The 15,858-nt window shown below is 33.0% G+C and overlaps 1 protein-coding gene and 1 pseudogene across 1 annotated transcript; both read right to left on the bottom strand.

The window, feature by feature from the left end:
* Positions 1-1,148: 1,148 nt before the first annotated feature.
* LOC116900398 (olfactory receptor 4C11-like) lies at positions 1,149-2,060 on the bottom strand. The gene has a single exon (XM_032902145.1). It carries the CDS (start codon positions 2,058-2,060, stop codon positions 1,149-1,151), a length of 912 nt encoding a protein of 303 aa, XP_032758036.1.
* Positions 2,061-13,120: 11,060 nt separating this feature from the next.
* On the bottom strand, positions 13,121-13,978 carry LOC116900887 (annotated as a pseudogene).
* Between the last annotated feature and the right edge of the window lie 1,880 nt (positions 13,979-15,858).

Genomic DNA, 15,858 nt, shown 5'->3' with positions numbered 1-15,858 from the left:
CTGTAGAGCTGCCCTGTCCAAGGAACCTTGAATCTTCAGTCTCTCAAAGATCACAGCTGGAGTGATAAGCTCATAGTTGGGAGCTTCCTTAACAAAGTTTGTCATAAGTAGCTTTATCAAACAGGTTGAGATTGCTCAATTTGTCCTGAACTTTGCCTTTGGAACACTTCTTTTTGACCAACTTTCTACCATTCTCCTTCTTTTCAGAGAGTAGTGTGAACCACTGCAGACCCACTAAGATGTCGAGAAAAAGCAGGACTCCCTCTTCTATCACCATCCTCAGGATTTTCATTATCTTTTCAGCATGGGTTGAGATATTGGTTGTACTTTCAAGTATTTGTTCTACTTCAATTATATATTACTATAAATCCCCCAGAGAGGCAAAAAGGCTAGATTTCTAAGATCATTCTTTTAATTCTTAGCTTGGCAAGATCAAAATTTTTTCTTGTATGATTTCATATGAATAATCTTTATGAACATATTCAAAATAGAAGTAAAATAGAAGTAAAATCTTTAAAAGTAATTTACATACACATTCACAGAAATACAGTTATCCATATGTTATTTACCTATTTTTATGTATATACATAATTAATTTTTAAATTTCTGCCTATGTATGAGGATTGAATCAGATTATGACTTAAAATATTTACTGCATGCATTTATTTATATAAATATATTTTTCTTTATGTGATTAACATGAAGTTTGAGGAGAAATTACAGAAATGTATTTTCTCATTTATTTTTAAATTTTATCCTTTTGGATATTTTATATATTTACATTTCAAATGCTATCCAATTTCCTCCCTCTCGCATATATCCTCTCCCATAACTCTTGCTCCTAATTCTATGAGAATGCTCCCACCTACCTGGGAATAAACCACCAACCAATGAGTACACATGGAGGGAACTATTTTCTTCTCCAAACATGTTGGTTTCAGGGTCTGTACTCAAGTAATCAGGCTTGGTGGCAAACACATCATACCATTAAGCTGTATAACTGGTCCCAGATTTTTATGTCTACAGACATACACAGAAGATGTATTTTGATTATTTACTTTCAGAAATACTGTATACTTCCAGCCTATTTATCATACCTCTTAAGTATCTTTAATATATAATTATCCTATATTATTTATCTTCTTTACTCATACTGTACCGCACCATAATTTTTTCATGGCATTTTTTACTTCAGCATTTCTTAGAGTATAAATAAGAGGGTTGAGCAAAGGTGTCCCAATTGTATAAAAAACAGATACCATCTTATCTATTGGGAAAGTGGTTGGTGGGCAAGTGTATATGAAAATACAGGGACCAAAAAATAGAACCACCACAATGAAATGAGAAGTGCATGTAGACAAAGCCTTTCGTCTTCCTTCTGCACTGTGGTTTCGCAGAGAGTATAAGATTACAATATAGGAGATAAACAGCACTATGAAACTTACCGTGCATATGGCGCCACTATTAGACACAACTAGCAAATTTATCACATAGGTATCCATGTAGGCAAGTTTCAGCAAGGGCTGTAAATCACAGAAATAGTGATCAATTATATTTAGGCCACAGAATGGTAATCTTAAGGCCAAGATAATCTGTGCTGTAGAGTGAATACAAGACCCTACCCAGGCAAGAATCACTAGTAAACCACAGATATGTTGGCTCATTATAGTTGTGTACCTTAGAGGCTTACAGATTGCTACATAGCAGTCAAAGGCCATGAGGATAAGCACAAAGATCTCCATGCACCCAAAGAAGTGAACTGCAAAGACCTGAGTCATACATTCATTGTAGGTAATAATTTTTTTCTGGGTGAAGGAGACCAAGATCAATCTAGGTGCTGTAGTCGTAGAGAAGCAAGCGTCAGCAAAAGACAAATAGAAGAGGAAAAAGAAGATGGGACTTCCAAGTGTATGACTCATCTTCATGGTTATCACAATGAGAAAATTCCCCAATAATGTCATAAGGTAAAGAATCAAGAAGATTCCAAATATTGCCTTCTGTTTTTCTGGATCCCTTGTTAATCCAAACAGAATGAATTCAGTCACGGTGTTGTTATTCATCTTATCAATGGCTATAATAGATAAGAGGATGGTGACAATTGTTTAACCTGCAGACAAAGAAATGACATATTGGGACAAATGTCAAGAAATTGAAATCCCTTGGTTCTACACCATAATGTTCTCCTTGAAATCCCTGACAAATCTTTATAAATTACAACTTGAAGCTAACTGAACTTGGTAATATCTTTTACATTTGAGGAACAAAAGTATGAATACTGTTCAGATGCTTGATTCCTGTTGATATTCTGAAGTGTTTAATTTGTTCTTTCTTTGAAAAAGTGATTTAATGATTAGAAAACTTGTGAAATGTAGAAAAAAATCATATAAGTCTGTAGGGTGTGTTGGGAAGTTATAAGCCAAAACACTTTCATTAACAGTTCTTAGCAGTTTGAAAAGATAAATTTTTGTCCATGTATAAATTTACACATGCCTGTAGATCCCATTGCTCATTCTTTCCCTGTGCTCTAGAGTATGAGAACAATAATGAAATGAACCATTAGGATTAATGATTCCATTCTAACAAAATTCTCAAACAAATCACTCATCATTGTGTTTATTGTAGCTCTCTCTTTTAATGTTACCCTTCAAAAATTCATTTAATCATTTTAATAGCAACTCTTATAATCCATGTATCTTTTTACTGTGGAAAAATAAGGATTTAGAATACACTTTAAGGTATTTATGAACAAAGAAATATGTATTATAATGTTTTTATAACATTTAGGCTTATTACATTAGATAAATTTCCTACATGTAAGCTTTAGCATATTTAGAGATTTTTGATTTTTAATCTTGAAAAATATTGTATAAAATAATAATATATACAAATATATTTTTTATGTGTATGTAAGCATGTCTTCAGACTTATCACTCTTTTTTTCAATATTATGTGAAAAACTCCCTTGTTGCAATGCTAGGTTTTATGTTTTTCTTTCAATTATGTATTGAAATGTTTGTATTTTATGGGATTGAAAAACGTCCTCACTTTAATTTCACTGCATCCCTTTGACCTAGAATTCCTATTATTATTATTATTATTATTATTATTATTATTATTATTAAACTCTTTTATATTTCTGGGTTTTTCTCTCACTCCTGTATGTGTGTGCTTGTGTGTGTGTGTGTGTGTCTTTGTGTGTGTGTCTTTGTGTGTGTGTGTGTCTTTGTGTGCACTCACACATCCCACTTATGTGAATGCCAGAGGAACTGCTTTCCTCCATCAAACATATGGGCCCAGTGCATAGATATCAGTTTGTTTGGGATGGAAGGATGGAAGCAGCAATTCTTTAACTGATGATAAATTTCAGTGGTGAAATTTTTATACTTCAAAATCATAGAAATCAATTTATATATATATATGGCAACACTTATAATGCTTCCTATTTTTACTTTATAAATAACAGTTTTATAAAACATAATTTCTACAACATAAATTTACCCAATGACAAAGGAATCATTGTTATTGTTACATATTAGCTGTTTTCAATAATTTATATAACTTTGTTAACTATTAATTATTTAATGAAAACAACAAGACAAACAAAGTATTGGAGGAGAATTAAAAGAGAACTGAATTTGACTTCTCACTTCTTCTATGCTTCCAGAGAGATTTGTTTGCACTTGTACTGTGGTCTTGTATGTATCTTATATACAAGTGTGGCCTGAGTTATAGGATTGAGGACTTTTCAGAAAAGGTAAGATTTATGGAAAAGATACCTTGTAATTTAATTTTATATGAGTTAGTTTATAGAAACACTAACCTTTCTGAAGCATTCTTAGTCCTGAAATTTTCTTGATCAGATTTCAGTCTAGCAAAATCGAGGTATTTGTAAATTTAGAAAGATGTTTGTTTTTGTCTGTGATTATTTCTTTTGCTGTGAAATCTTTGTATGTCACATAGTAAAATTTGTCAGTTCACTATTTTAATTTAATCCTACACAATATTATTTTAATTGTAGAAGTCATTGTTTACTTTTCTATAATTGTCTTTAGTTTCAGTGGATGAATCAAAAGAATTGGAGAAGGTAAAACTATTCAAAATACCCTGTCTGTACAAATCTATTTCTAACAAAAAGGATAAGTGTAAATGAAATAGTTAAATTTTAAGACTGTACTTGGTATCATTAGAAGAGAAACCATCTTCAGATAGTGATATAGTGCTCAGATATTGAGGCAATTGAAATTATTTAAACAGATAAATTAAAACCTCAAGGGACATAGGTCAGTTTCCAGTTACATTCTCAGTGTATATAGTGAGATACAGAGTTAGAGAAGTGTGTCACATTGATTAGTGACTCAAACTCCCCTTCTCTGCCCATTCCATCCAGAGTATGACCCACCTGGGAATCTAGCCCATATACATATAGCCACCAAACCCAGACAATATTGCTTATGCCAAAAAGTGCATGCTGACAGAGCCTGATATAGCTGTCACCTGAGAAGCTCTGCCAGAGCATGGCAAATTCAGAGGTGAACACTTGCAGCCAACCATTGAGCTGAGAATAGGGTCCCCATTACAGGAGTTAGAGAGCATATTGAAGGACCTGAAGGTACTTTTAAACCCATAAGAACAACTCCAGAGAGTACACATGTACAGACCCATGGTTCCGGCTGCATATGTAGCAGAGGATGACCTTGTTGGGCACCAATAAGAGAAGCCCTTGAATCACCCCCCGCCCAGTGTAGGGAAATGTCAGGTTGGGAGGCAGGAAGGGGTAGGTGGCTGGGTGAAGGAACACCCTCATAGAAGTGGGAGGGGAATGGGATAGGTGGTTTATGGATGGGAAACCAGGAATGGGGATAACATTGACATTTGTGCCCTGAGAGTCCCATGGGAAAAAAAATTTAACAAATGGAGTAGGATAACTGGATATTTACATACAGTAATGAAGTTGACTCCTAGCTTACACTATACACTGAAAGTATCCATAAGTAGATCAGAAGCATACAATAGACAGTTAAAAATTTGAAATTCTGGGGAAAATATAGGTATACATATTTTGACCACGGATCTATAACACCTTTTAAGATATGAAGACAAATAACAACTTTATTCGTAGGCAAATGGATTCCATCACAACTTAAAACTTTTGTGCTGTAAAAAGCAGCATTAAGAAATGAAAATTCAATTCTTTTAATGGAGAAAACATTTATTAACCATGTATCTGTTATGTGGAGTAAACAAAGAGCTCTGAAAACTCAAAAAAAACATTTTAAATGTAAATTTTAAAAAATTCATTTTAAAAAAGGAAAAGAAATATAAAACTTGAGCAACACACTGGCTACACATAGTTACGTATGATTCAACAATCTCATTCTATTGGGTTGCTGTAAACGTTAGTTCACTCAATTTAAACAAAGTATGCAGACATGTGACTGTCCTCTCCTGTGCCATGGCTTTGGTGACTTTCATTACTGACTCTTCGATCACAGCTTTCCCTTTCATAAGACTTCAAGTTGTTTATTTGTTAAATTATTATACTGTTTTAAATCCAAATTTTCTTCCAAAAGTAGGTGAAATAAAACCATCCTTAATGATTTTAATTGCACTCCTATGGTGGCCACAAGATAGAAAATATATTTGAGGTTATTACTAACTCTAAAAACACGAACATCAAAACTAAAGAGCATCTTCACAACAGGATTTTGGTAATGAAGGGAAAACTGAAACAGAACTCCTGTAATAGTGTACTATCCAGTAATGTAAAAATTAGAGAAGAGGCATCATTTGAGATCAAGAAATAAAATTGTATTTTAATGTTGTTTTGTGAAATTGAAGGGTTTATTAGACTTGGAGCACATATGCTTGGATTTAGGTTCAGGGTGATCTCTGATTGCTATGTGATAAACAAGCAAGTTCTTGTCATGTGTGATGACTGGAAATATATAACTTGCCTTACTAGACCTTGTGGACTGTAACTGGATGAAAAATACACACATGGAAAATTGATAATATAATTCTATTAGTAACATTGAAGCCAAAAGCCACAAGATGCAGAATGACCCTGTAGGGAATTCCATGTTTGACTTTCACCCTTGAGCCCCCATCATAGAGAAGGACTGGAAGTACTCATCAGAACTACTATTTTCTAGAGGAATATCAAAATGCAATTATTTTCTCTGCTTTATAAAAAATTTGCATTGTTTTGACTATGTTTTGTAAACTGCAGTTTACAGTTATTATAATTTAAAATTTCATGAAATTTCATGAAAGAAATACAATAAATCTTATTGGGATGTATGCATACAAAGATACTTGTTTCTATCTCTACTTCTTTTTCTCATTCTCTATCTCTATGAGGTAGATCATCTTTATGTATATTTCTCTCTTTATGTACATACATAAGACATAATTGCTATAAGATATATATTATCATATATATGTATATATAACCAAATTTGTTAAATCACACAGAAAAAAAAATTAAGGATCCTAGGGGTTGTTGAGAAAACCACCAATGACCTTTAGGAATTTGCCTATCTTATGTGTTTAATCAGAAAGTAAGAACCAACTGTTAACTTTTCCTTTACCTTCACTTTTCATACACACGCTTCGCCACTGTCTCTTCTTATCATTGTTCTAAATGGACAAGTGTGCATGTGAAATGAGAGGAGTCACATAGTGTAAGATTATTATTGTTACCTAACACAGTGGTTGAGGTACTCATTATGGCTCTCAACATCACTGTTCCAGCCATGGGTCACTATGGGCCCTTCCTTCACTCCATGTAAAAAATTTGTGTTAGACAGACTCTTTCTTTAAAACTTCCACGTGATGCAACCTGATAACATTTCCTTTGAAAAGCACGTATCCCACATTTTTGTCTATGGACAGAGAGCCCAATGCAAATACCAATTCCTCAGCACTGCCTGAGGAACTACAAAGGAGAGTGCCTCTAATACTAATAAACTTCTTTGCAAGCTTTGTGTGTATTTGTTGGATTATGTCACACCTACCACATCCTCCTCTCATTTTTGTCCGAGCATTGTTAATTTATTCAGTTTTATTGCACCCAGTTAGGCAAATTGGCGTTCTTCTAGACTGCACATAGTATAAAAACATATTGCATTTATCTAACAACAGACAGAGAAGACCCAGAAACAGAACTCAAGCCTTTGTGCTCAAAGTGTTCTAACCCCTATCTCTCTTATAGCAATTGCCTTATAATTGCTATTATACTTTTGAGAAGAGTCGAGTCACAAGAAAAATAAAGTCAATGTCACTAAGGGTCACAGGATGAAGATCACGAGACAAGCCAGGGCAAATTCAAGGAAAAGTTAATGAAGGACTATAGACTATTTTATGATTTAATTCGAATTAGGTTTTGTGTTTGTTCAGTTAGTTGGTCTTTTCTTTTCCTTGTATTAGCTTTTACATTGAATACACAGTCTGAATTTTAAACAGAAATTTATTCTGGACCCTAACCTAACACTGGTCTCATCAACATCTGATTCTGTCACAGAAGTTTTAGTGCAAACTGACTGCCTATCCTCAAGCCCCGTATCTATTCTTTCCTGAATTCTCATTTTGCAAATAAGTCTGCAAAGTCTAGTTTCTTAGAGAACAGTATAAGATAAAAAAACAAAAACAAAAACAAACTATTACTACTTTGTTATCAGTGTAGAAAACATGATTGGGTTATATTAGTTTTTAGAGAACTGAAAATGAAGATGAGCTAATTGTGAGTAGGAGAAAAGAGAAATAGTTTAATTAGATTTATGAACTTACCCTTTCTATTGGAGATGAAGACTGTTTCCAATGCATTGCTCATAGTTTACTCTTTCTGTTTTGATTGATTGCAGTCATGAATCATATGCAAGAAAATCTGCACCATGTAAATTAGAGACCTGAGTTTTTGCAGCCTAAATTGTATTTTGGATTCATCTACTCTGACCTTCAGATTTCAAAACTATGGAGAGAGGAAAAACTCCACAGACAATCCTGTAGAAGCCCAGAGTTAGATTCTACCATGCAGGGCTAAAAAGACTCCTCTCTCTCTCTCTCTCTCTCTCTCTCTCTGTGTGTGTGTGTGTGTGTGTGTCTCCTCTCTCCTCTCTTTCTCTATTAAATAATATCTTCCTGATGCCCACTTGACAGGATGAATATATTTCAAAATTCATCTTGAAAAATTTCCAACAATATATGAGAAATAAACATCTTTTATTTCCACAAAATATTTATAGGTATATGGTAATATGCACAAATATCCGGTCTCCAGAGGGACAAAGGCCATGCCCCTTTCTACTTACCCCTAAAGCATTTGCTAAATGAGCAATTTAACAGAACTAATGCACTAGAATAGCAACTAGAGATGCAATTATTTCAGGAAAATCTTGTCACTGACATATTGTTTGCCCTGCCCTTTCCTTTTTATTATAAGGGATGTTTGTCATATTATTTACTGAATACTTTGTCCAATCATGCTGGCAAGTTTACATTAAGATTTAGACAATGGAAGAAATATAAGAAATAAACTTTTTGAATGACAGGCTAAATCTGAGCACTGTTTAATATTAGAATATATATATATATATATGACAGAATTGAGCTTTACACCGACCATTTGAATCTGGAGCTCTAGATACATTTTGTAGTAAGTTTCTAATTATAAAAGTGTTATCATTATATTCATAGATATAACTAAAGTGAAATACTTTAAAACTATGAGGAAGGCCCTTGATCCAGTCCCCAGGACCACATCCATATACACCCATACAGAAATAATACACATGGATATTAAAGTATACTAACTTACTATGAATAATTAAACTTATATTTTTACTAATATAAGTTAAGTTCATGAGATGCATAAAACAGATTAAGAAGTTAATACTGCAAGTTTTAAGTTTCTGAAAATTGAATAAATGAAATAAAGGACAAAAAGAAAGAAAGTTTAAAGGATATGTTTATTTTATGCTAGTTATTTTGAGTATAATTTGTATACAATAAAATAAAATACTTTAAAATTCATAAAAGTTAAGCTGTATAAAATTAGCATATTTCCACTACAATAATATAAATTAATTTAAAGACTTGAATTTGATCAATTTGTTTTATCGTCAGTTTAGCAATTTCATATATTTTTTTCCTTGATTTTATTCCTTAATCATGGAGTTTTACTATATTATCCTTTACTAAGTACTACGAAGAAGTTGTTCCAAACTTTTTTAGGTTCTTAGAAACAAATGTGAAATCTCACATATGCTGCACGAGCACATTCAACTTATCCTCTGCATGTTTAGGTATTTTGATGATGCATTCTTCTCGTGAATAATAATTATTCTAAATTTTATAAGAATTTAACTTGCAGAGACACAGTAAAAATGTGATTGTATCCTTACCAGTACACACAAACACTGTGCTTAATAATACCTATAATCTATAATATATTAATCACATATACTTACTGCTATATGAATTTCTAACAAGGTTGAGGAAATAGTAAGAACTTATTTATGTCATCTAAAATTGTTGTGAATGATCATAGAAATTATATAATAACAATATTTCAGAAATATATAAATGTGCTTGACAATATTATTTTTCTTTTCTTAATTATTTTTACTATTTTTCCAGTGCCTCAGCTGTCATGTAATGTTGCTTGGTGCACTATAGAATTTATATACTGTTAAATATTGTATGCACGAATGCAATAATACAAGACAAAATTAAATATCATTGGACAAAATAAAAATACTTAAAGACTACTAATATACAATTCCCATGGGATCAGTTTAGCCTAGGAACAAAGTAGGAAAGCAAATGAAATAATTAGGACACAGGTTCCTGAATTACAACAACATATATCCAAATCAAGATTTTGATAAGTCTCCCTTTTAATAGATTTTTAAATTATGTATATGCAGAAACGTTTCAGATTTTAGTTGAATTATCTAGTGAATTTATATACGTATACTGGACATTTGTTGTTTGAAAGAGCAGTGACAAAAATATATACATGGAAACATCTACAATATATTTGTGAATGATGAGAAAATTCTAGAGGTTTATTTTACTTTGGAACTCCTGCTTCACGTGATCTTGGCATAATCAGTGCAACTATATATTTTCTCTCTTCTCAAATATAAATTTTATTTATGGAACCATTTTTTTTCTTTTGGGTAACAGAATTTATAAAGACTTATAACTCTTATAGTCATGAGCATTGATTTTGTTTTCTTTTCTACTAATTCTAACAGGCTATGTAGCTATGGAACTAAAGCCACCTGGTGGAGCCCAGTTGGTTGAGCAAAAGATAAAGAAGTGTTGAACGTGAAATTATAAACTGTATCCATCTCATGGTAAATGGTGTTGCATAACTTTTATATGTTTGCTGCCTTCATCTTTTTGGACTGACAATTTCATTAGTATATTTATAGCCTGAGTTATTCAATCTTCTCTCATTGAGATATTCTAGTGTTCTCTGTGTGTTGTAGACACCAATTCTCACTCCTTGGAGAGTAGCACAGTTACTATCCCAGCAATAATTTTCCATAGTTCTTTATCAATGGTGGGTCCTTGTGATATTCCCTCCATCTTTATTGACATGTCAACTATTATTATGCTTGTTCAAGTCTTGTTTAATTGAGCAGATTGTTAAGATATCATGAATACAATTTTCCTGTAATAAATAGAAATTCTTATCTAGAAGCATATGTCCTGGTCTTCTGACACTTAAAATTTTTCCGTCTAACTTTCTACTGTGTCCCTTGAATCTTGTGGTTATGGCTTGCAATGTATCATTTTGGCTTGAGTACTACAGTGTGTTGTTCTCTATATATTGACCATTATTTTTAATTTTTTAAAAAATATTTTCAGTTTTCTTTCTATTTTGAGAGCATAATAGGAAAGCCTTTCTTTCCTTCAAACCTCCCATATAATTCCCCTTGTTACCTTTCAGATTGACAACATCTTTCTCATTAATTTATATTGTATGGATATGCATTCATGTTTTCCCAAATAAAACCTACCTAGACAATATAATGATACTTACATGTATATTTATAGTGGTGGCCATTGATATTTGATGACCAAAATGTATGCTTTTCCCTGGTATAGACTATTCTTCATACTCTAAATGTTCCTAAATTTCCTATAGTTCTTTATGGAATGTTGAGACTTGGGTACACTACCACTCCTTTCTCCCTATCCATTTTACTATGTCTGTTGTAGTTGCCCATAATTTGCTACTGTTTAGGAAGTCATATTGGTGAGATTTTATACTATATTCTGAATTTTTCAGTAGATAACATATCACAGAAAACTCTAATTTACTGGCTCTTGCAATATTTCAAATCCCTTTCCATAATGTCTCCCAAGCCTTAGATGTAGAAGTGATTTTTAGGTTTATCTATTGAGAGATGACTCCATAACTCTGAATTTTGACTGGTAGTAATTTTCAGTAATTACCTCCATAACTCGCAGAGTGTTTCCTTGCTGAAGGTTAAAAGTTACTTGTGTATACAAAGAGTAAGTTCAGATTGTTGTTTGGGACTATGCTGTTTTAGTTCAATAATAGTTTCTGGAACTTCTCAATATCTAGGAGTTGACTAGCCCTAAGCAGTTAGATAGGTCTCCAGTGTTAAGCATGGCTTTCTTCTTAAGAAGTGGGTCTCATCCTCTGTTAGAAAGCTGCTGTTTACTGCCAAGGTATACATGCCACTACTCTATCCCACTACTCTATCCTTTATGTTATTGAGTGGTGCTAGTTGTTGATGTGATTCAGAGCTGAGTAGAAGTGTTGTTGCTTCCATCTTTTGAAGCATTTTTGTTTGTTTGTTTGTTTGTTTTGTTTTTCATTTTTCTGCCTGAAACCAGGAAAGCTAATCATGAAGGAGGAGGCATTTCAGTGTGATCCTGTTTAGGGTCTTCCAGACTGTTTCAGAAGTACATGGTTCCTTCATCCATAAGCAGCTACTTTTCACCTCTTGGAGCAAACTAGAACAATAGCAAGATGATGTGTATTTTGAGAGTCTCTTGGACAGTACTGGCCAACAACTCACTACGTATTTTTGACATGAGCACTTCAAACCAAGAAGCATTTTTTCTCATTTATTGTATGACTTCTGGGCTTCCCTTCACTAAAGGAGAAAAAAGGTTGACCATGTATGCCTACAGGGTTATAGAATATGATTCATGTGACTATAGAAAGAAAGTTTAAATGGAGGAAAGGAACATTGAGAGGGGAGACAGGACAGAGGAGAACACAACTGATAAAGAAGTAAGAACACTCTCTCTCTCTCTCTCTCTCTCTCTCTCTCTCTCTCTCTCTCTCTCTCTCTCTTCCTCTCTTCCTCTCCTGGCTTGACACGAAAAAAAAAAAAAAGAAGTAAGAACAAAGGAAGAAAAAAGAACATAGAGGCATCCAGGTATAAAAGCATCCAAATAAAACCTTTTAATACAATAAGTAAGACCAAAACAACAACCAACTTATTTTTTTCTAGAGAAAAGAGTTTCTTAGGAGTATACATCAGAAAGTGAATGAATTTACTTTTCATGTGTATACTTCAGGACTATTCTGTATGAAATGATTTACTCAAATATGTGGTCTTAGAGTCTTGAAACTAATAAATGTTTACTCAAAAGATATAAAACCTCTTATGTTTACCCCACAGGGAGAATATGTTTAATTAGACCTTGATATAATTTAGTTAAGACTGTCACCATGCAAGATTTATTTATATAATATTATCAGAATATAAAAGATATAGATAAAAAGAGTTTTGAAAACTGTATTTTATTTATAAATAATGCTGAAATTTTTTGAATATCATATAAGAATCAAAATAAAATAACTTTGATGGTTCTGCAATAGTACAAAATTTAGTATCGTTTGTAGTCACCCTTCTAACACCCCACAAATTTTAATATGGAAGACATTACTCATTTTTAATTGGAAAACACATTTTCATTTAGGACTTTCTCATTTCATCTACTCTTCTGGTTATGAATGAGTAATTGATATTCAGTAGGTAAATCCTTGTGCATCTTCTTGTACTACATGAATTTGTTTATCATATTTTAAATAAGCTATGTTTCTCTTCTGAAAATATCTTTGATGTCATATGATTTTTGTTGCAATTCTTATCTCTATATTTCTTAGATTATATATAAAGAAGGCAAACACGGGAACAATGATGGTGTAAACTGGAGTTACAATTTTGTCCTCGGGGAAAGTAGTAGGTGGTCTAAGGTAGTAAAAGATAGAAGGTCCAAAGAATAAAATAACCACAGAGAAATGGGATCCACAGGTTGAAAGAGCTTTCTGTCTCTCCTCTGCCGAGTAATTCTTTAATGTAAACAGTATAACTCATATGAAACAAAAAAGAGAGCCATGATTACAAAGTCAACAATTGCTAAATTGGCAACATTGAGAACTCTAGTAAAGTAGGTGTCAGTACTGGCAATGTTCAAAAAAGGGAAAATGTCACAGTAATAGCGATCTATTTCAAGATGGTCACAGACAAATAAACAGACTATCAAACAAAACTGAGAAAGGACTGCTCAGCCCCAACAACCCAGTAAGACCAAGTCAGGACATGGCACCTGGGTACTGCTTATGATTACCATATCATGAAGAAGCCTACAGATGGTCACACGATGGTCACAAGCCATGACTCTAGGATTAAGTCATCAATAATGCTGCAGAACTGATGGCAAAGACATGCTATATGCAGTTTGTGAAAATGATGTTTGTTTTTCTCACTAGCAGATTTCCAATCAGTTTGGATGTCACACCAGAGCCTTAGAAAATATCCATAGAAGATGAAATGACTGAGCAAATGGTATGTTGGCTGGTTAAAGAGAAAACTGTATCTAAGTGAAAGATCAGCAAATTCCCTGACATGATGGCAAAGTAACAGAATGAGCAGAACATGAACCAACATACTTAAATGATCTACTTAGAAGACAGTAGCATGATAAAGAGTCCTTTGGCATTCCCTTTATTATTCTCTGTGCAAGAATACTGATGTATGAAAAAGAGAATTTCAGAAACAACAATTGAAACTTAATCACAACCATATAAGCATAACTGACAAATTATAGATATTTCTTTATTTACTCTTAGAAAATATTTAATTCAATAAATCAATTATGTAGTTTCTTTAATTATATTTGATTTTTAACAAATTTTTATTAGTATTTCCAAACTTTCTCCATTGATAATACTAAGATGTTTTAACATTTAAAGATATGCTATAAATAGTAAATTTCTTCAGTTGTATTTCCTTTATATATACTAATATGAAAAAGGTAAAATACATCAATAATGCTTAAGAATTACTTCACTGACAAATTGTATTATAATACCAATATATGCCATCATTTTACTTTTCTGATAAACTTTTTCTCAGAACATATGAAAGCATTTTAATTTTCTAGGGATAGTTTTAATGATATGTACCTTGAAATTTATATTAAAAGAAGTATATATTATATGATTTTAAAATCATCTACTAATATGGTGACCAAAACATGGATATATGAGAAATTGATTGATAGTTTCAAAATGTAAGGAGGCGTTTAAAGCCATAAAAGTACAGTGGTAATTCAATTTCTAATATTTTGAAAAAAAATAAATATTTTCTCTTATTTAAATATTAGTTAAAACAGTAATCAGATATATAACTCTAGTATCATTAATAATAATACAAGCAGGTGAGAAAAAGCAGATAAGTTAATTCTGCAAAAAATATGGTATGCCAGACTAAATGATGAATAACCAAATAAAGTCAAAATATTAAATCTGACTTTCAATAATACCTGTGTCATGAGTTATGAATTTGCACATATTATTATCTAAGATCAATTAAAAGTCTAGCTTTTGTCATACGTGTCTCATGGGTTATACAAATCAAACTTCAGTGCAGTTCCATGTCCCGGAGCTTGGTCAGGGATCCTGAGGGAGGGGTGCTTGAGGATGAATGACTCAAAGTCAGTGATGGTTTCCAGCTGACATGTCTGTGCTCTGCCCAAGATAGCACTCTGCACTAGATAGCTCTCTACTTGAGATAGCCCTCTGCTAAAGATAATTCTCTTTTGAGGACCAAAGCCCAGTCTTTATTTTGCATATTGTATAAGATATTTCCTAAGGAATAAAATATCAATTAAATCCCTTTTTCTTCAGGATTCCTTTTGATTAGATGAAAAATCAGCATTTTCATGACCTTATCCCCTTGACACTAAGACAGGGCCACATGACTAAATCTGGTGAATTCTGCTGCTTGTTAGGGATGGACCTTGGGCCCACTGTTCTATTATATTATCCCCAGGTTTTATGTTTTCCAACTCCTTCACTCTCTAAGCTTGGATGTCCTGGAACTTCTCTGTAAATAGACCTTGAACTCAGAGATCTGCATGTGTCTGTCTCTTGAATGCTGAGATTAAAAGGTAATTACCACCATGCTTGGATTTATGCTCTCTTTCACCTAGAACTTGGTCTGTTCCAGGATGGCCTTGAGCTCATAAATCTGCTGGTGTTTTCACCAAGGTTTAAAATTATATACCACCATGTTTGGGCCTAAGCTTTTTATGGCTATAATTGCTCAAGACCCATATCAAAAGCCTGTGTGTGTCTTTCAGCCTAAATATCTGGATCAGAAGTTGCTGAGGATCAGCCGTGCTTGGAGATGTGTACTGAGAAAGGGGTATCTGGGAATGGCAGAAAATAAACAACTTGAAGTGAAATTGGGAATCAAACCAGGCAGGTTATACTTCATACTCTGCTCAAGACAGCTTTTTAGCTTGCTTTCTCTCAGACCTGCTTTCCTTTACTTGGATATGCTTTCTCTGGGGATT

This window comes from Rattus rattus, chromosome 5 (genome assembly GCF_011064425.1).
Source record: "Rattus rattus isolate New Zealand chromosome 5, Rrattus_CSIRO_v1, whole genome shotgun sequence".
Taxonomy (NCBI): domain Eukaryota; kingdom Metazoa; phylum Chordata; class Mammalia; order Rodentia; family Muridae; genus Rattus; species Rattus rattus.
This window is presented reverse-complemented; position numbering and strand designations above follow the sequence as displayed.